This window comes from Callorhinus ursinus, unplaced genomic scaffold (assembly GCF_003265705.2).
Source record: "Callorhinus ursinus isolate GAN/ISIS: 27379988/994484 unplaced genomic scaffold, GSC_fseal_2.0 scaffold34, whole genome shotgun sequence".
Lineage (NCBI taxonomy): Eukaryota > Metazoa > Chordata > Mammalia > Carnivora > Otariidae > Callorhinus > Callorhinus ursinus.
Window position 1 is genome coordinate 13,546,211 of NW_027397096.1, and position 22,314 is coordinate 13,568,524.

At 38.6% G+C, this 22,314-nt stretch overlaps 2 protein-coding genes across 2 annotated transcripts in view; one reads left to right on the forward strand and one right to left on the reverse strand.

The window, feature by feature from the left end:
- Nucleotides 1-22,314, reverse strand: part of PPM1E (protein phosphatase, Mg2+/Mn2+ dependent 1E) — a 186,660-nt gene that overhangs the window by 116,826 nt on the left and 47,520 nt on the right. The window lies entirely within an intron of this gene.
- On the forward strand, nucleotides 15,525-16,611 carry LOC112808131 (glyceraldehyde-3-phosphate dehydrogenase). Its single transcript, XM_025851069.2, has one exon. It carries the CDS (start codon nucleotides 15,595-15,597, stop codon nucleotides 16,594-16,596), a length of 1,002 nt encoding a protein of 333 aa, XP_025706854.1. The 5' UTR covers nucleotides 15,525-15,594; the 3' UTR covers nucleotides 16,597-16,611.

Genomic DNA, 22,314 nt, shown 5'->3' on the forward strand with positions numbered 1-22,314 from the left:
CCCTCCACATAGACATTTCCAAATGCCCCTTGTGGGAGCATACCACCTGCCCTGTTACCATCCAGTTTAATCTCCAACCTTATTGAAAAGCAGTAGAGCAGATTTAAATAAACCATCTCACTGTACACTAAAGTATTTTAAAGTAAATCACAAACAATATAACAAGGAGGAAAGGAATATATATAAAGGTTCTGGGAACAAAATAGCTTGTCATGTTTGAGGACCCGAAAGGAGACTGATATGACTAGAGTATTAGCAGATTAAAAGGAAGGTAGCACGTGATAAGACTGAAGAGAGAGGGAGGGTTCAGACTATACAGGACGTTTATAACCATGATAAGGTTAAATTTTATTTTAAGTGGATTAGGAAGTCACAGGATTGTGAGTGACATAATTTGATTAATGCTCAGGTAGACCTATATAGCAATGGCTTTCAATTTTTTTTAAAATTTCAATCCACAGTGATACAGTGTGGCTTAGTACATACATACACACGTGCATGCACACACACAAATACAATGGAAATCAAAGTTTTATGAAACAATACATGTGATAACTTTGACATTTATATTTTTTTAAAATATTGTTTACATGAGCACCAGTGTTGTATGGAAGTGTTGAATCACTATATTGTACACCTGAAACTTACATTACACTGTACGTTAACTAACTGGAATTTGTTTATTATTTATTTATTTATTTATTTATTTATTTATTTGGCAGAGAGAGCACAAGCAGGGGGAGTGGGAGAGGGAGAAGCAGGCTCCCCGCTGAGCAGGGAGCCCGATGTGGGGCTCGATCCCAGGACTCTGGGATCATGACCTGAGCCAAAGGCAGCTGCTTAACCAACTGAGTCACCCAGGTGCCCCTAACTGGAATTTAAATAAAAACTTTAAAACAAAGTAGGATGGAGATACTCATGGGGCCACCCAAGACAAGCCTGGAATGATGACCAATAAAGCAGAGGAGTCTGCTGTTGGGCTGAAAACTGAATGAAACTTCATGGAGAACCCAAGCCCTCCTCCATCTGAGGGAAGGCAGAGCATGGCACTGCTGTCAGTGAAACAAGGAGAGGGAGCATCCCATCCCTAGGGCTCAGCCATGTCCTTGGAAGATGTGACCCCAAAGTCACAGCAATGTCTGTGTTAGGAGAAGTGCCAGATAAACTGCCAATACCAGTGGAAATCAACACTGAAATAAAACATTAAAGAGGGAAATTAGAGGGGTACCGGGTGGCTCAGTCAGGTAGGCATCCAACTCTTGATTTTTGGCTCATGATCTCAGGGTGGTGAGATCCAGCCTCGCCTCAGGCTCTACACTGGAGCATGGAGTCTACTTAAGATTCTCTCTCTCAAGAAAAATTTTAAAAAAGAGGGAAATTAGTTTGGACAGAAATATGAAAGAATCATCAAATTGTTTGAAGGAGTGCAAGGACCTCCAGAATTGCGGAAAAAATTTGTCATATATGCCATGAAGGAAGCAAGGAAGATTTAAAAGACAAGACTTAACAAGGCACCTTGGAAAGGTACTAGAAAAACTAGGATCTGACCACTTTCTCAACAAAGATAATCATACCCTAAACTTATAATCCCATTACTGAAATGATCAGTGAGAAGGCCATAATCAGTTTGCTGTCCTATAGTGCAACCAGATAATGTTGACGCCTCTTAGCACATGTGAGTCAAGAAAAGTGTCTTCTTTTTTTGAGAGAGAGAGAACATGGAGGGGAGGGGCATAGGAAGAGGAAGAGAGAGAGAGAGAATCATAAGCAGGCTCCATGCCCAGCACGGAGCCCAACATGGGGCTCAAACTCATGACTCTGAGATCATGACATGAGCCAAAATCACGAGCTGGCCACTTAAATGACTGGGGCACCTGGGAGCCACCCAGGTGCCCCAAGAAAATTGTCTTCTTGACGCTAAGAAAAAGCATTGGAACTTTGATGTTATAAATTTGTTAGTAAAAGCTGGGTATTTGCCTTAGCAATGCATTTAAAAGGAAAAAAATAAAAACATTGGTCACCAATAAACTGATTTTATAACCCATAATGAGTTGTGACCCTGTATTTGAAAAACATAGTTAGGGGCGCCTGGGTGGCTCAGACAGTTAAGCGTCTGCCTTCAGCTCAGGTCATGATCCCAGGGTCCTGGGATCGAGACCCACATCAGGCTCCCTGCTAAGCAAGGAGCCTGCTTCTCCCTCTGCCTCTGCCTGCCGCTCCCCCTGCTTGTACTCTGTCAAATAAAAGATTAAAAATCTTAAAAAAAGAAAAACATGGTTATTATGGTATGTATGAATAATACATATTTTTTAATTTTAGGGAAGCCATCACTGAAAAATTCCAAAGGGATTTTTTTTTAATTTTATTATGTTATGTTAATCACCATACATTACATCAGTTTTTGATGTAGTGTTCCATGATTCATTGTTTGCATATAACACTCAGTGCTCCATTCAATATGCGCACTCTTTAATACCCATCACCAGGCTAACCCAGCCCCCCACCCCCCTCCCCTCTAGAACCTTCAGTTTGTTTCTCAGAGTCCATATTCTCTCATGGTTCGTCTCCCCCTTCGATTTGCCCCCCTTCATTTTTCCCTTCCTACTATCTTCTTCTTTTCTTAACATATAATGTATTATTTGTTTCAGAGGTACAGGTCTGTGATTCAACAGTCTTGCACAATTCACAGCGCTCACCATAGCACATACCCTCCCCAATGTCTATCACCCAGGCACCTCAACCCTCCCACCCCCCACCATTCCAGCAATCCTCAGTTTGTTTCCTGAGATTAAGAATTCCTCATATCAGTGAGATTATATGATATATGCCTTTTTCTGATTGACTTATTTCACTCAGCATAATACCCTCCAGTTCCATCCATCATTGCAAATGGCACGATTTCATTCCTTTTGGTGACTGCCTAATATTCCATTGTATATAAATATATATACCACGTCTTCTTTATCCATTCATCTGTCGATGGACATCTGGGCTCTTTCCACAGTTTGGCTATTGTGGACATTGCTGCCATAAACATTGGGATGCATGTACCCCTTTGGATCACTACATTTGTATCTTTGGGGTAAATACCCAGTAGTGCAATTGCTGGGTCGTAGGGTAGCTCTATTTTCAACTTTTTGAGGAACCTCCATACTGCCTCCAGAGTGTCTGCACCAGCTTGCATTCCCACCAACAGTGTAGGAGGGTTCCCCTTTCTCCACATCCCCGCCAACATCTGTCGTTTCCTGACTTAATTTTAGCCATTCTGACTAGTGTGAGGTGGTATCTCATTGAGGTTTTGATTTGGATTTCCCTGATGCTGAGCGATGTTGACCACTTTTTCATGTGTCTGTTGGCCATTTGGATGTCCTCTTTGGAAAAATGTCTGTTCATGTCTTCTGCCCATTTCTTGATTGGATCATTTGTTCTTTGGGTGTTGAGTTTAATAAGTTCTTTATAGATTTTGGATACTAGCCCTTTATCTGATATGTCATTTGCAAATATTTTCTCCCATTCTGTCGGTTGTCTTTTGGTTTTGTTGACTTTTTTTTTTTTTTTTTTTTTGCTGTGCAAAGCTTTTTATCTTGATGAAGTCCCAATAGTTCATTTTTGCCCTTGCTTCCCTTGCCTTTGGTGATGTTTCCAGGAAGAAGTTACTGTGGCTGAGGTCAAAGAGGTTGCTGCCTGTGTTCTCCTTTAGGATTTTGATGGACTCCTGTCTCACGTTTACGTCTTTCAACCATTTGGAGTCTACTTGTGTGTGTGGTGTAAGGAAATTGTCGTTTCATTCTTCTGCATGTGGCTGTCCAATTTTCCCAACACCATTTGTTGAAGAGACTTTTTTTCCATTGGACATTCTTTCCTGCTTTGTCGAAGATTAGTTGACCACAGAGTTGAAGGTCCATTTCTGGGCTCTCTTTTCTGTTCCATTGATCTATGTGTCTGTTTTTGTGCCAGTACCATACTGTCTTGATGATGACAGCTTTGTAACAGAGCTTGAAGTCTGGAATTGTGATGCCACCAGCTTTGGTTTTCTTTTTCAACATTCCTCTGGCTATTCGGGTTCTTTTCTGGTTCCATACAAATTTTAGGATTATTTGTTCCATTTCTTTGAAAAACATTGATATTTTGATAGGGATTGCCTTAAATGTGTAGATTGCTCTAGGTAGCATTGACATCTTCACAATATTTGTTCTTCCAATCCATGAGCATGGAATGTTTTTCCATTTCTTTGTGTCTTTCTCAGTTTCTTTCATGAGTATTTTATAGTTTTCTGAGTACAGATTCTTTGCCTCTTTGGTTAGATTTATTCCTAGGTATCTTATGGTTTTGGGTGCAATTGTAAATGGGATCGACTCCTTAATTTCTCTTTCTCCTGTCTTGTTGTTGGTGTATAGGAATGCCACTGATTTCTGTGTATTGATTTTATATCCTGCCACTTTACTGTATTCCTGTATGAGTTCTAGCAGTTTTGGGGTGGAGTCTTTTGGGTTTTCCACATAAAGTATCATATCATCTGCAAAGAGTGAGAGTTTGACTTCCTCTTTGCCGATTTGGGTGCCTTTGATTTCTTTTTGTTGTCTGATTGCTGTGGCTAGGACTTCTAATACTATGTTGTATAGCAGTGGTGATAGTGGACATCCCTGCCATGTTCCTGACCTTAGGGGGAAAGCTCTCAGTTTTTCCCCATTGAAAATAATATTCACTGTGAGTTTTTCCTAGATGGCTTTTATGATATTGAGGTATGTACCCTCTATCCCTATACTCAGAAGAGTTTTCATCAAGAAAGGATGCTGTACTTTGTCAAATGCTTTTTCTGCATCTATTGAGAGGATCATATGGTTCTTGTTCTTTCTTTTATTAATGTATTGTATCACATGGAATGATTTGCAGATATTGAACCAACCCTGCAGCATGTTGACTACTGTTAATGTATTGTATACTTGAAATTTGATGACAGTAAATCTCCAGTGTTCTTACCACACACAAAAGTAGTAACTATGGGAGATGATGAATATGTTAATTAGCTTGATTGTAGTAATTATTTTTCAATGTATACATATATCAAAACATGATGTATAACTCAAATATATACAATTTTTATTTGTCAAAAATAGATATTTTAAATAGTCACTAATATGTATTCGGTCTCTATTTTATTCATTCTAACTTATTCAGATATCTTGCATTTTTTTTTTTTTTAGTAGAAATCCTGTGTTCAGCTTTGTCACCACCAAATTACACCAGCAGTGTATTAGGATAACTTCATTAGCTTCTGTAACAAACACCTCCCAAGATAGTAGTAGTCTAATGCTGTAGTTTCACCCATGTCATGGTCCAATCAGGTGTCTGGCCTTCGATGTAATAGTTTAGGGATGCCAAAGTTTAGGGATGCCAATTCTTTTCATCTTGTTGTGCTTCCACTTTCTAGGATTTCCTGAGTCCCCCATAGAATCCTTTGCATTCACCTTCATCCAGTGTAATAGGGAACTCCATGGATTCACTTTCTCTGCCCACAGTGCTTCTGCCAACACCACCACCTTCTCTCCCGCTATCACCCTCAGGTGCATGGTGGTGCTCTGGGTCTGGAACCTGGTCCCGCAGCCCTGACACAGTTCTCACTCCTGGTGTTGGCCACCGGTCTACTTTTTATTTTTTAAAGATTTTATTTATTCATTTGAGAGAGAGAGAGAAAGCACACGCAGGGAGAGCAGCAGAGGGAGAGGGAGAAGCAGGCTCCCCGTTGAGCAGGGAGCCCAATGTGGGGCTTGATTCCAGCACCCTGGGATCATGACCTGAGCCAAAGGCAGATGCTTAACCAACTGAGCCACCCAGGCACCCCATTTTGTCAGTATTTTAAAGTCATGTATATACATATTATCTATTGTAGCCTGATAGGTACATTCCTTTAGGACACTGATCATGTCTTATACACTGAATCCCAAGTAATATAACATAGAAAAAGAACATTTAGCCCACATTAAAACTGTGTTCAGTTTAGCACATCATATGTCCTATCTTCTTTAATCCTCCCAGCAATCCTGTGAGTTAGGCACTATTATCTAACCCCATTTTCCTGATGAGAAACTTGAGGTTTGAAAGGTTAAGGACTTTGCTCAAGGTCACATAATTAGTAAGTGGAGCCAGAATTAATTCCAAGTGTGACAACAAAATCCATGTCCTTTATCAATGTGTTATACTGTTTCTCACATATTTAAGAAAAAAACTTGTAGTTAGAAGAAAGGCTATGGAAAATTAGGGGGCACAGATTAGCAACCATAACAATTGTTACACTATAAGATTCCATCACCTTATTTGATAAGGATTTATAAACAAAACAGATTTTTACATATTTATTCACCAAAGATTTAATGAACACTTACATACCAGGCAATGCTCAAAGATTCCTGTCCTTATGGTGCTTAAATAAGAGGTCTTTCCAGGAAGAAAGAAAGTTTCAAGGAAGTAGGAGAAAGCCAATACAAAATGACAAAATACAAAATGGAGATGGTAACCATCAGTATTAATTTTAACCAGGATCTAGGTGGCCTAATTATCTTTAGTTCACATGTGGGTTGCTAGTGCATGAAATACCAAGAAAAAAGTGAACTTGGGGATTATATTAAAAGCTTACACCAATTAAAGGCTGTATATGGAAATTTCTGTAATTAAAATCCAATTATCTTTTTCCCCCTGCATCCCTACAATGTTAAGTGGTTTGGGTTCATCTTTTTTAATAAACTCCTTAAGACAGAAATGAAGATTTATTGTCTTTATCAGCGCCAACAAGTAGTCATTAAAATATGCTTTTGGGTAAAGATGTTCTGAATTAAATATGAATATACTACTTGTTACCTGTGTGACTTTAGGCAACTTATTTAACCTGTGTGCAAGTTTCTCATCTGAAAAATAAAAATAACAAGAGTTCCTACACACCATATACATTGTTGTGAGGGTTAGAGAATGTGTTCAAAGTACTTAGCACAGGGTCTGAACAAAAAACTGTTACTAAGTTCTGCTTTTTTCCTGTTTAATATTTACTTTTTAAGTAAGGTACTGAAAATAGAGTAGATCCAGTACAGATTTAACTTTAGAAAAAAATTAGAGTTTATTCTTCTTAGGAAATTCAAGTATTTTCTAGGAGATCAGCAAAATAGTGTTTCATTATCATACAAGTTTTAGAATGTTTGGGAATCCTTAGTGTTAACTAGTTTGAGATGTGGCATGATTTATTTATAGCATGTTTTTCTTACTTGAATGTAAGAATTTTTCTGGCTTCTCAGTGAATGTAGGGCAGAGAAATCAGTATTTAATACCTCAAATTTAGAGAGATGAAAAAGAGAAAAATACTAAAAAGGCAAAGTCTAAAAATGTAATTGCCCCCAAATGATAACACATTTGTAAAACTCCAAGGAACTTTCATATGTTAAAATGAAAATAGTAAGCATTTTCAAAATAAAGTAATAAAAAGCCTTCCAAAACTATCTGTTAAAGCATAATACATGGTATAATCACTGTGAAAAAGTCTGGTGGTTCCTCAAAAAGTTAAACACAGAATTACCATATGACCCAGCAATTTCACTCCTAGGTATATACGCAAAAGACTTGTAAACAGATACGCAAATACATGTACACATATGTTCACAGAAGCACTATTCACAATAGCCAAAAGGTGGGAACAATGCCAAGTGTCCATTAACAGATGAATGGATAAACAAAATGTGACATATACATACAATGGAATATTAATTCAGCCATTAAAAAATGAGAGTCTGATACCTGGCAGAACATGGATAACCTTCAAAACATTTCATTAAGTGAAATAAAATAGACACAAAAAACACATATTGCATGATTCCACTCATATGAATGAAGTACCCAGAATAGGCAAATTCATAAAGATGGAAAGCAGAATAGAGGTTACTGGGTGAGGGTGAAAGGGGGGAATGGAGAGTCATTGTTCAATGGGTAAAGGAGTTTCTGTTTGGGATGGTGAAAAAGTTCTGGAGATAGATAGTGGTGATGGTTACACAACATAAACGTATTTAATGCCACTGAATTCTACACTTAAAAATAATTAAAATGGTAAATTTTATGTTATATTTTACCCAAAAAAGTGTTAAAAAATAACACAGGAAGAATGTATATAATATTATTACAAACAGTAAAGAGAAGGAAATATTTTCAAATGTAAATTGGAAATCCTTTATCCCATAGTTAAAATGATAACTACAAAAAATATCTTTTAACACAGAGTGGGAGAACAAAATTATGTATGGCAATTCAACATCATTATCTTCTCACAATGATTAACATATAATATACTATAAAGAGCAATTAACTTATTATCCCTAAACTGAGACCCAAAAGCAATGTCAAAATCAGCCCTAGCAGATAATCAACATTTGATTTACATCTGATACAAAAACTCTTCAAAGCACTGAGAGAAAAAAACAACTCAAAAAATATTCTTTGAATAGTATTAACAAAGCAACAATTATGTAAAAGCAAGAGAAAACCCATACTTTCCCTGCTCCTGGGTATCTCTATAAGACTATATGGTTTTTCTCAATTATTAACTTTACTTCAGGAATGATACACTGGCAGGAGTGCTTGGGTGGCTCAGTTAGTTAAGCATCTGACTTTGGCTCAGGTCATGATCTCAGAGTCCTGGGATCCAGCCCCACATCGGGCTTCCTGCTCAGCTGGGAGTCTGCTTGTCCCCCTGCCCCTCCCCTGGCTCATGTTCTCTCTCTTTCTCTCAAATAAAATCCTAAAAATAAAAAAAGATGTTACATTGGCAGTCTGACAAAAACTATGTGATAGGGATCAAAATCAGGGAAGTACTATTACGATGTGCAAAAGCAGTATACATATTCTCCAAGTGAAAAAATTCTAGTTTACACAAAAGAACACAAATCACATGAGATCCTGAATCAGGACCATCAAATTAGGCTTCAAGCTCCCTATCTTGTTTTTTTCCAAGTTCTTATTTAAATTCTAGTCAGTTGACATACAGTGTAATATTGGTTTCTAGAATTATTGATTCATCACTTATATATAACACCTAGTGCTCATCACAGCAAGTGCCCTTCACCCATTTAGCCCTTTCCCATCCACCTCCCCTCCCATCAACCCTCAGTTTGTTCTCTCTATTGTTAAGTCTCTTATGGTTTGCCTCCCTCTCTTTTTTTTCCCCCTTCCCCTATGTTCATCTGTTTTCTTTCTTAAACTCTACATATGAGAGACATCATACGGTATTTGTCCTTCTCTGACTTGTTTCTCTTAGCATAATACACTCTAGCTCCATCCATATCATTGCAAATGTCAAGATTTCATTCTTGATAGCTGAGTAATATTCCAGTATATATATCCCACATCTTCTTTCTCCATTCATGGTCAATGGACATTTGGGGTCTTTCCATAATTTGGTTATTGCTGATAATGCTGCTATAAACATCGGGTGCATATGTCTCTTCAAATCAGTATTTTTATATTCTTTGGGTAAATACCTAATAGTGCAATTGCTGGGCCATAGGGTGATTCTATCTCTAACATTTTGAGGGAATTCCATACTGTTTTCCAGAGTCAAACTCCCTATCACATTGTGTTTAAGACTCCTGAATACAGTGGTGCTCAGTTACAACAATGTCGCAGCTATAATTTCCAGTTAACACTAATTTTAAGGAATTCAAAACAATATTTATATATTTTCACTCTAACTCACAGACCTAATTATACTTAATTTGGTAGAAGGGAAGTTTTTATTTTCCTACTGAAAATTCTGAAGTTGAGGGCAAAGGTTTAAGTGTTTTATCCAATAAATCAATGGCAAGAACTTTAAGAGGGGAGAGAGGAGGGTGGCCGTCTCAGTTGGTAGAACACGTGACTCTTGATCTTGAGGTTGTGAGTTCAAGCCCCACAATGGGTGTAGAGATCTTTAAATAAATAAATAAATAAATAAATAAACAGATAGGAAGAGTGGAAAGGGGATGGACTTTTATCATTTAGCATCCACATGAAATAAGCTAAAAATATTTCTGCACCTATAAATATTTCTTATAGCTCATGTAATTTATTCCTTAAAACACCTGTGCCACATAATAACACAATTCAAGGGTGTACCATTCACATCCGGTCTATGTCAGGGGTGAGCAAACTTTGGGCTGTGGAGTTAAGTCTGGCCCAACGCTTGTTTTATAAGTGAAATTTTATTAGAATACAGTCCCACCCATTTGTTTGCACATTGTCTATGGCTGTTTGTGTATAATAACAGCAGGGTTGAGAGGTTATGACAGATACATTATGACCTGCAAAGCCTAAAATTTTACTATCTGGTCCTTTACAGAAAAATATCGCTACAGGCTCCTGGGTGGCTCAGTTGGTTGAATGTCTGACTCTTGATTTCAGCTCAGGTTATGATCTTAGGGCTGGGAGAACAAGCCCTGCGTCAGGCTCCGTGCTCAGCACCAAATCAGCTTGTCTCTCTCCCTCCCCCCACTTGCTCTTGTGCTCGCTCACTCTAAAATAAATAAAATCTTAAAATATATATATATATATTATATATATATATAGCTAATCCTTGGCCTGTATGAATGCCACCCTTGGAATAATGTAGGGCACAGCCTATGCAACAGCCCTGAAACAAGTCACTGAAGAAGGTATTCATATTTGATAGATGAGAAAACTAATACTCAGTGATATCAAGTAATGTGTCTAAGATCATGTAGCTTTTAAGTGACAAAGTCAATTTTCAGATCCAGTTCTACTAAATCACACAAGACCATGTATACATGGGGATAGTAGTAATACCTCCCATAGCTGCTATTATAGGTCTCAGATAAGTGCATAAAAATATTAGAGAAATGTTAGTTGTTATTAATATTATTACAGAGTCAAAATTAAACACTCATACAGTTTGGCCTTATGTTCTTTTAACCTTCCACAAAATTGGGGCTTTAGTCATGCATGCCTCCATATTTACCAATCCCTTAAAATGTGATCCTCACACTCCTATTCCCAACATATTCCATCTGTCCAAATACTACTTTTTCTAGAATCAACTTGAATGTCACATTCTTAGTGACACTTTCTCTGAGTCTCTAATCAATCTTCATTGTTCTTTCCTTCATTATCCTATCACATGTTAACTGCAAACACTGTTTAACATTTGTTTCATTTTATTTTCTGTTACTCACTGATCTATTTTCTCCTTCTAGATTTTACATCATTTAAGAAATGATTTTGGGGCACCTGGGTGGCACAGTCAGTTAAGTGTCTGACTCTTGGTTTTGGCTCAGGTCATGATCCCAAGGTCATGAGATCGGGCTCTGTATCAGGCTTGTCGCCCAGCACAGAGTCTGCTTAAGACTCTCTTTCCCTTGCCCTCTGCTCCTCCCTGCAGCTCTCTTTAAAAAAAAAAGAAAGAAAGAAAAAGAAATGATTTCTTATTCTTATATCCACCTCAACCTTCCTTCCTACCTAGAGGGTCCATCAAAGTTCTTTGTACATAGTGAATATACACTGGACTCCATGACATTGTTCACCTAGTTCTGCTCTGTGTTCCAATCTTGCTTATCACACCAAACTAGGTTACCTCCAGTACATCTGTCCACTGCTCAAAAAAAGCAAGAGGAAAGCTGGAAAACTCTTGTAAATGAAATACAGAATTTTCAATTTCTGCAGTGTTCAGTATGATATTCAATACTTTAAATGTGAATTCCTCCCTATAATTTATCAAGATTAATGATTTCATCAGGTTTATCAACAGAATCATTCCCTCATTTAATCTTTAGACCAAATTGTTCATACTCAAATCCTCTCACAAATAAACACAATGTTCCAACTCAGCTGTTGGCAGCAGAATGTGTTCACAATGAACAGCTCTACTATCCTGGCAAGAATGATAGGATTAGCTAATTAGAATATAGTCTTCTATATCTGTTTTCATTGGGATAAGGAACAATCTGGATTTATCAAACAGCCCAGAAAGACATCTTAGGGTTTTTCCACAAATACAGAGGTTTCATTAAGTCAACTTAAATTGGGCTTTTCTCTACCATGTACACAATTTTTCTATGATAAAGAGAAATGCCAGAGTATGAAGTTTTCATGAGAAGTGGGCTAAAACAATCCCACTGTACAAGTATTTTGAATAAGCTGGAGTTTTATATAGACTTGAAGTTTGACAAAAAGAAGATAGATAGATATATAAACAAAATAGAAGACAGTCTTTGCTATAAAAGAGCTTGGGTTTCCTTTGGGGGAGGAAAAAATAAACACAGGAAATAACTTGAGAATAATAATGAATATTATAGCTTACAGGCAGTGATTCAAAATATTTCTCATATCACTGCTACATCACAAATTATTATAACTACTACCCTAAAAAAAGGCAACATTATTTGGTCCTTAAGATTGAGCCACAGAAATAGAAGGGAATAAAGAGGAGATTATTTTTCATTTTTGGTGAATTGTATTCCACTTGCTTTGGAAAGACTTAAGGAAACTTTCAGAGTAAAACAATACGTGCTATTTATCCCTCAAACATGTAGGAAAGTAAATAAATCACCTGAGGTGAGCATATTACATGTGGATAAAAACAAGGAAACTTCAGTCTTCTACCATTTTCTTACAACAAAATGTAAAACTAATATGAAATGTATCTTTTGCTAAGAATTCAGCATCATAAATATGCTGAACAGACAATATCAGAAATCCTCGTTCTGCATGGAGCACTGGGTGTTATGCACAAACAATAAATCATGGAATACTACATCAAAAACTAATGATGAAATGCATGGCGATTAACATAATAATTAAAAATTTAAAAAAAGAAATCCTCATTATTAGGGAATTTAGAGAATAAAAAAACAAAATGGATTTATGTAACATCTGTCCTGCCTTTATCTTTAGTTCCTCATCTTCTAATCACAAAGGATGACAATGTTAGTTAATAAGACTTTATTTTTCTTCTTCTCCAGCTAATGATATGAACTGCAAAAACAAAATTGTACAATGATAGGAACAACATAAATCCATTCACCATATATTGGCTAATCAATAAATAGTAATATCTTACAGAGGCACTTCACTTAAAGGACATTTCACAGATGCCCACAGTTTAAAAAGTCTCCATTTTTTCCTATTAATTTTACTCTGATTGTACAATGTATAAAAAGCAATAACAGATTTTGAAGATATAAAGCTATTTGATTGCAAAGAAGATTCACTTTTTTTTTTAAAGATTTTATTTATTTGACAGAGAGACACAGAGAGAGAGCACAAGAAGGGGGAGTGGGAGAGGGAGAGGCAGACTTCCCGCCAAGCAGGGAGCCCGATGCGGGGCTCGATCCCAGAACCCTGGGATCATGACCTGAGCCGAAGGCAGACACTAATGGCTGAGCAACCCAGACACCCCAAGAAGATTCACTTTTGACAAGACAGTGCAAAGAATAAATTCTAAAATTTCTATTTCGGGGTGCCTGGGTGGCTCAGATGATTAAGCTTCTGCCTTTGGCTCAGATCATGATCCCAGGGTCCTAAGATCATGTCCTGCATTGGGCTCCCTGCTCAGCGGGGAGCCTGCTTCTCCCTCTGACTCTCTCTGTCTCTTATGAATAAAATCTTTAAAAAATAAAATAAAATTTCTATTTCAAAAGGCAAAGTCCCATTGTATGTTGCTTTACATAATTTTTCTTTTTTTTCCAATTGATTAACTTAAATATTTCCAACCTTCCATTTCAGGCAAATAGAATACCACTGTGAAAAAAGCCCTCTTCATGTGTCACCTAAAAATGCTGGCTAAACTATGAAAATCATCTTGAGATAAACGAAAATAAATTCACAATGAAAACCACAAAATATATGAAGCAAGCTACTGTGATTAAGGGTCAGCATAAATAATAAATTTGAGAGTCTGACCCACAAAGACAGTGGAATTACTGGCTACAGAATAACATTTTTTTTTAAGATTTTATTTATTTATTTGACAGAGAGAGACAGCAAAAGAGGGAACACAAGCAGGGGGAGTGAGAGAGGGAGAAGCAGGATTCCCGCCAAGCAGGGAGCCCAATGTGGGGCTCGATCCCAGGACCCCGGGACCATAACCTGAGCCGAAGGCAAACGCTTAACGGACTGAGCCACCCAGGTGCCCCTACAGAATAACATTTAATGAAAACAAGAAAGGATATAAAAATATGACTAAGGAACAAGATCCTATTAAATGAGAAGGCAGATTTGAAAAGAAACCAAATAGAATTTCTAGAAATTGGACATATCATGATTACAATTAGAAACCTGGTAGACAGGTTAAACAGCAGGGTAGGTGAACCTGAAATGAGAATTTGCAGTTTGAAATGGAAGAGAGATCTGAAGAATTTAATCAAATACAAAATGGAGACATAAAAGAATAAAGTTAAGACACAAGGAAGCAAAGTAATAATGCTTATATATCTACTCAGAGTTCCAGAAGAATAAAAGAGAGAATAATCAGTAGGCAATATCTGAAGAAATAATGACTAAAAATTTTTCAAGCTTGATGAAAACCATCGTCTCTCAGATTTAGGGAGCCTAACAAATCAGAAGCATGACAAATAAAAAGAAAACTACCCTATACAGATTGCAGTGAAACTAGAAAACCCCAAAGACATAGAAAATATTTTAGAGGCCACAAGAGAGAAAAGACAGATAAGGTAGCTGATAAATAGACTAACAACTGATTTCTCAATAGCAACAATAAAACTCAAAAGCCAGAAGAATAGTTTTTAAAAAGCTAAAAATAATCAACCCGGAGTTGCAATACACAGAAAAATTATCTTAAAAGTGTAAGGGCAAATAATGACATGTTCAAACAAACAAAAACTGATAACATTAATTACTAAGAAAACTTTAAATATACTTCTGGGGTCCCTGGCTGGCTCAGTTGGTTGAGTTTACAACTTGATCACAGGATTGCGAGTATGAGCCACATGCTGGGTGTAGAGAATCTTTAAAAATAAAATCTTTAAAAAATATAAAAAATAAATATACTTCTAAAGTGTGTACTTCAGGAAGAAGGAAACTTGGAAGATCTATCTTGAGATTATGGAATCCTAATTTTAAAAAAGATAAACACAAGTAAATCTAAACAAACATTAATTGTACACAATAACAATGATGTCTAATTTGTAGAACTAAATTAAAAATGGAAGTAAAACATCAGACAACAAATACCCATCCTTAAGGAAATCATCAGAGTTTAAACATTTAGAAGTTCTTCTCAGGAGCACATGGCTGGTTCAGTCAGAAGAGCATGCAACTTTTGATCTTGGGGTCATGAGTTCGAGCCATACGTTGGGTGCAGCAATTACTAAAAATAAATATATAAACTTAAAAAAAAAAGAAAGAAATCCTTCTCATATAAGGAAGTTGGGTAAATATTATTAATTAACTTTGGATTTTAGGTTAAATATACATATACATGTTAACATTTTTAGAATAATCAATAATACAGTAACTTTTTAAAAAATTTATTTATTTGAGGCTCTCTGCTCCTCCCCGTTCGACAGACAGCCGCGAATTCTGGTGCAGTGCCAGCCGCGTCCCTGAGACACGATGGTGAAGGTCGGAGTGAACGGATTTGGCCGTATTGGGCGCCTGGTCACCAGGGCTGCTTTTAACTCTGGCAAAGTGGATATTGTCGCCATCAATGATCCCTTCATTGACCTCAACTACATGGTCTACATGTTCCAGTATGATTCCACCCATGGCAAATTCCACGGTACAGTCAAGGCTGAGAATGGGAAGCTTGTCATCAATGGAAAGTCCATCTCCATCTTCCAGGAGCGAGATCCCGCCAACATCAAGTGGGGTGATGCTGGTGCTGAGTATGTTGTGGAGTCCACTGGGGTCTTCACCACCATGGAGAAGGCTGGGGCCCACTTGAAGGGCGGGGCCAAGAGGGTCATCATCTCTGCTCCCTCTGCCGACGCCCCCATGTTCGTGATGGGTGTGAACCACGAGAAGTATGACAACTCCCTCAAGATTGTCAGCAATGCCTCCTGCACCACCAACTGCTTGGCTCCTCTGGCCAAGGTCATCCATGACAACTTCGGCATCGTGGAGGGACTCATGACCACCGTCCATGCCATCACTGCCACCCAGAAGACCGTGGACGGTCCCTCTGGGAAGCTGTGGCGCGACGGCCGAGGGGCTGCCCAGAACATCATCCCTGCTTCCACTGGTGCTGCCAAGGCTGTGGGCAAGGTCATCCCTGAGCTGAACGGGAAGCTCACTGGCATGGCCTTCCGTGTCCCCACCCCCAACGTGTCTGTCGTGGATCTGACCTGCCGCCTGGAGAAAGCTGCCAAATATGACGACATCAAGAAGGTGGTGAAGCAGGCGTCAGAGGGCCCCCTCAAGGGCATCCTGGGGTACACTGAGGACCAGGTCGTCTCCTGCGACTTCAACAGTGACACCCACTCCTCCACCTTCGATGCCGGGGCTGGCATTGCTCTCAACGACCACTTTGTCAAGCTCATTTCCTGGTATGACAATGAATTCGGCTACAGCAACCGGGTGGTGGACCTTATGGTCCACATGGCCTCCAAAGAGTAAGAGCCCCCTGGACCACCAGCCCCAGAGAGAGCAAGAGGAAGAGAGAGGCCCTCAGCTGCTGGGGAGTCCCTGCCCCAACTTACCCCACAAAACACTGAGAATCTCCCAACCTCCACCGTTTCCATCCTAGACCCCCTGAAGAAGGGGAGGGGCTTGGGGAGCCCTACCTTGTCATGTACCATCAATAAAGTATACTGTACCCAGCCAAAAAAAAAAAAAAATTTATTTATTTGAGAGAGAGAGAGAGAGACAGAGAGACAGAGAGAGAGGGAACACAAGCAGGGGGAGTAGGAGAGGGAAAAGCAGGCTTCCCGCTGAGCAGGGAGCCCGATGTGGGGTTCGATCGCCTGGGATCATGACCTGAGCCGAAGGCAGACACCTAACGACTGAGCCACCCAGGAGCCCCACAGTGTGTAACTTCTAAAGAAGGACAAGAAAAAGAAAATGAAGGAGGAGGGAGGAAAGAGGTGGAGCAAGAAAAGAATCACAGAAAGGACAATAACAAGAAGCAGCAGAAAAAAGTAGGACAATAAAAAAAAGATGACAGAAATAAACCTGTTATATCAGTAGTAAAGTATAAAATATCTACAACTAAAAATTTTATCAGTCCAGATATTTTAAAATTAAAATCCAACTGTATGTATTCCCAAAAGACGTATCTAAATTATGAAAAAAAGATTGAGAATAAAAGGATGAGTAAAAAAAAAAAAAAGGATGAGTAAGGTTGTACCAGCTAACGCAGTCAGTGGAGCATGTGACTCTTAATCTCAGGATCATGAGTTTGAGCCCCATGTTGGGTGTATAATTACTTAAAAATAAAATCTTAAAAAAAAAAAAATTGTACCAGACAAAACTAACCGAAAGAACTGATTAGAAATATTATTACTAAGTAAAATAAACTTTTATGTAAAAAGTATTACTAAGGTAAAGAGAGTCATTACATAATGATGAAAGGTTCAGTTCACCAGGAAGACATAAAAACTTTGGAACTTGTATGTATCAAATAGCAGAACTCCAGAATAAAGAAAATGTCAACAGAATTAAGTGAATAAATCAATAAATCCAGTATCATAACAGAAGAAATTAACCCATCTCTTTCAGTAACTGATAGACAAATCAGTAAGGATATTAAAAATCTGAATGATATAATTAACAGTTTTATTTTATGATTATATTTAGAGCATGCACCCAACAACTGGAGCATATACACTCTGTTCAAGCACATGTGAAATGTTTTTGAAAAATGACCATACAGGGGCAACTCAGTGGCTCAGTCGGTTAAGCGTCTGCCTTCGGCTCAGGTCATGATGCCAGGGTCCTGGGATGGAGACTGTAACTGGGAGCCTGCTCTCCCTCTCCCTCTGTTCCTGCCCCAGCTCGTGCTCTCTCTCTCACTCACTCTCTCTCTCAAATAAATGAATAAAATTTAAAAAAAGATAGGACTATAGAAAATTAAAAAACAAAACCTGTGTCATATACACATGAACAGGCATTTCCCCAAAGACAACATACACATGGCCAAAAGACACATGAAAAAAATGTTCAACAACACTAATCATCGGGGAAATACAAATCAAAACTACAATGAGATACCACCTCACACCTGTCAGAATGGCTAAGAGCAAAAACACAAGAAATAGCAAGTGTTTTACCAGATAATACCAAAATATTTTCCAGTTAACATTCTCACCAGTAGTGTATAAGGGTTCTTGTTCTGCTACATCTTTGCCAATACTTGGGATTAGCCAACTCTTTAATTTCTGCAAATCTAGTAAGTATAAAAACTTTGTTTCATTGAGTTTATAATTTGCATTTCTTTGGTCTCTAACGAGGTTGAGCATCCTTTTAAGTATTTTTTGGCTATTCTTGTTTCCTCTTCGTGAAATGCCTATTCCTGTTACGCAACAGGGATGTCCACTATCACCACTGCCATTCAACATAGTATTAGAAGTCCTAGCCACAGCAATCAGACAACAAAAAGAAATCAAAGGCACCCAAATCGGCAAAGAGGAAGTCAAACTCTCACTCTTTGCAGATGATATGATACTGTATGTGGAAAACCCAAAAGACTCCACCCCAAAACTGCTAGAACTCATACAGGAATTCAGTAAAGTAGCAGGACAGAAAATCAATGCACAGAAATCAGTGGCATTCCTATACACCAACAACAAGACAGAAGAGAGACAAATCAAGGAGTTGATCCCATTTACAACTGCACCCAAAACCATAAGATACCTAGGAATAAATTTAACCAAAGAGGCAAAGGATCTGTACTCAGAAAACTATCAAATACTCATGAAAGAAATTGAAGAAGACACAAAGAAATGGAAAAATGTTCCATGCTCATGGACTGGAAGAACAAACATTGTGAAGATGTCAATGCTACCTAGAGCACTCTACACATTCAATGCAATCCCCATCAAAATACCACGCACTTTTTTCAAAGAAATGAACAAATAATCCTAAAATTTGTATGGAACCAGAAGAGACCCCGAATAGCCAGAGGAATACTGAAAAAGAAAAGCAAAGCTGGCGGCATCACAATTCCAGACTTCCAGCTCTATTACAAAGCTGTCATCATCAAGACAGTATGGTACTGGCACAAAAACAGACACATAGATCAATGAAACAGAATCGAGAGCCCAGAAATGGGCCCTCAACTCTATGGTCAACTAATCTTCGACAAAGCAGGAAAGTATGTCCAATGGAAAAAAAGACAGTCTCTTCAACAAAAGGTGTTGGGAAAATTGGACAGCCACATGCAGAAGAATGAAACTGGACCATTTCCTTACACCACACACACAAATAGACTCCAAATGGTTGAAAGACCTAAATGTGAGACAGGAGTCCATCAAAATCCTAAAGAACACAAGCAGCAACCTCTTCGACCTCAGCCGCAGCAACTTCTTCCTGGAAACATCGCCAAAGGCAAGGGAAGCAAGGGCAAACATGAACTATTGGGATTTCATCAAGATAAAAAGCTTTAGCACAGCAAAAGAAACAGTCCACAAAACCAAAAGACAACCGATAGAATGGGAGAAGATATTTGCAACTGACATATCAGATAAAGGGCTAGTATCCAAAATCTATAAAGAACTTATCAAACTCAACACCCAAAGAACAAATAATCCAATCAAGAAATGGGCAGAAGACATGAACAGACATTTTTCCAAAGAAGACATCCAAATGGCCAACAGGCACATGAAAAAGTGCTCAACATTGCTCGGCATCAGGGAAATCCAAATCAAAACCTCAATGAGATACCACCTCACAGCAGTCAGAATGGCTAAAATTAAAAAGTCAAGAAACGACAGATGTTGGCAGGGATGCAGAGAAAGGGGAACCCTCCTACACTGCTGGTGGGAATGTAAGCTGGTGCAACCACTCTGGAAAACAGTATGGAGGTTCCTCAAACAGTTGAAAATAGAGCTACCATATGATCCAGCAATTGCACTACTATTTACCACAAAGATACAAATGTAGGGATCCAAAGGGGTACGTGCACCCCAATGTTTATAGCAGCAATGTCCACAATAGCCAAACTGTGGAAAGAGCCAAGATGTCCATCGACAGATGAATGGATAAAGGAGATGCGGTATATATACACAATGGAATATTATGCAGCCATCAAAAGGAATGAGATCTTGCCATTTGCAACGACGTGGATGGAACTGGAGGGTGTTATCCTGAGTGAAATAAGTCAATCAGAGAAAGACATGTATCATATGACCTCACTGATATGAGGAATTCTTAATCTCAGGAAACAAACTGAGTGTTGCTGGAGTGGTGGGGGGTGGGAGGGATGGGGTGGCTGGGTGACAGACATTGGGGAGAGTATGTGCAATGGTGAGCGCTGTGAATTGTGCAAGACTGTTGAATCACAGATCTGTACTTCTGAAACAAATAATGCAAGATATGTTAAGAAAAAAGAAAAAGAAGAAGATAGCAGGAGGGGAAGAATGAAGGGGAGTAAGTCGGAGGGGGAGACGAATCATGAGAGACGATGGACTCTGAAAAACAAACTGAGGGTTCTAGAGGGGAGGAGGGTGGGGCGATGGGTTAGCCTGGTGATGGGTATTAAAGAGGGCATATTGTGCGTGGAGCACCGGGTGTTATGCACAAACAATGAATCATGGAACACTACATCAAAAACTAATGATGTAACGTATGGTGATTAACATAATAAATAAATAAATAAATAAATAAATAAATAAATAAATAAATAAATAAATAAATAAATAAGAAAAATGCCTATTCCTGTTACTTGTCTATTTTCCTGTTGATTTGTCTTTTCCTTATTGATTTGTGGGAGTTCTTTTTCAGTTATATGTGTTACAACTATCTTCTCCCAATTTATGGCTTCTCTTTGCATTTTTCTTACATTTTTAAATGAATTTTTTTTTAAAGATTTTATTTATTTGACAGAGAGAGACATAGCGAGAGAGGGAACACAAGCAGGGGGAGTAGGAGAGGGAAAAGCAGGCTTCCCAGCGGAGCAGGGAGCCCAAAGTGAGGCTCGAACCCAGGACCCTGGAATCACAACCTGAGCCAAAGGCAGATGCTTAACGACTAAGCCACCCAGGGGCCCCTAAGGAATTTTTTAAGGATTTATTTCTTTATTTGAGAGAGAGAGAGAGGGAATGAGAGGGAGAAAGAATCTGAAGCAGGCTCCCCACCGAGTGCAGAGCCCCACACAGGGCTCAGTCCCATGAGCTCAAGATCACAACCTGAGCCAAAACCAAGAATCCAGCACTTAACCAACTGAGCCACCCAGGGGCCTCCTTAAACTTTTTTTTTTAAGTAGGGCTTGAAGTAATGACCCTGAGATCAAGACCTGAGCTCATATTAAGGGTCAGATGCTCGTACGCCTGCGTGGCTCAGTCATTAAGCGTCTGCCTTCAGCTCAGGTCATGGTCCCAGGGTCCTGGGATCAAGCCCCACATCAGGCTACAAGGGTAGAAACATTAGATTGGCAGAAGACCTAACTGTGGAGAGCTGGCAGGCCAGAAAGGGCTGGCATGATATATTCAGGGTACTAAGCTAGAAAAATGAGAAAAATACGCAGCCAAGAATATTTTATCCAGCTAGGATGTCATTCAAAATAGGAGTGATAAAAAGCTTCCAGGACAAACAAATTAAAAGAATTTGTGATCACCAAACCAGCCCTACAAGAAATAATGAAAGAGGTCCTCTAAGCAAAGAGGCAATACAGTGGTACTAAATTTATATCTTTCAATAGTTACCCTCAATGTAAATGGGCTAAATGCCCCAATCAAAAGACACAGGATATCAGATTGGATAAAAAAGTAAGACCCATTAATATGCTGCCTGCAAGAGACTTATTTTAGACCCAAAGACACCTCCAGATTGAAAGTGAGGGGGTGGAGAACCATTTATCATGCTAATGGGCATCAAAAGAAAGCTGGGGTGGCAACCCTTTTATCAGACAAATTAGATTTTAAACCAAACACTGTAATAAGAGATGAGGAAGGACACTATTCATCATTAAAGGGTCTATCCAACAAGAAGATCTAACAATTGTAAATATTTATGCCCCTAACATGGGAGCAGCCAATTTTATAAGCCAAATAATAACAAAATCAAAGAACTGCACAACAATAATACAATAATAGCAGGGGACTTTAACACCCCACTCACAGTGACAGATCATCTAAGCAGAAGATCAACAAGGAAATAAGGGATTTGAATGACACACTG

Excerpts from the sequence above, each read along its gene's own strand:
- LOC112808131 (XM_025851069.2), top strand. The coding sequence starts at position 15,595 with ATGGTGAAGGTCGGAGTGAACGGATTTGGCCGTATTGGGCGCCTGGTC.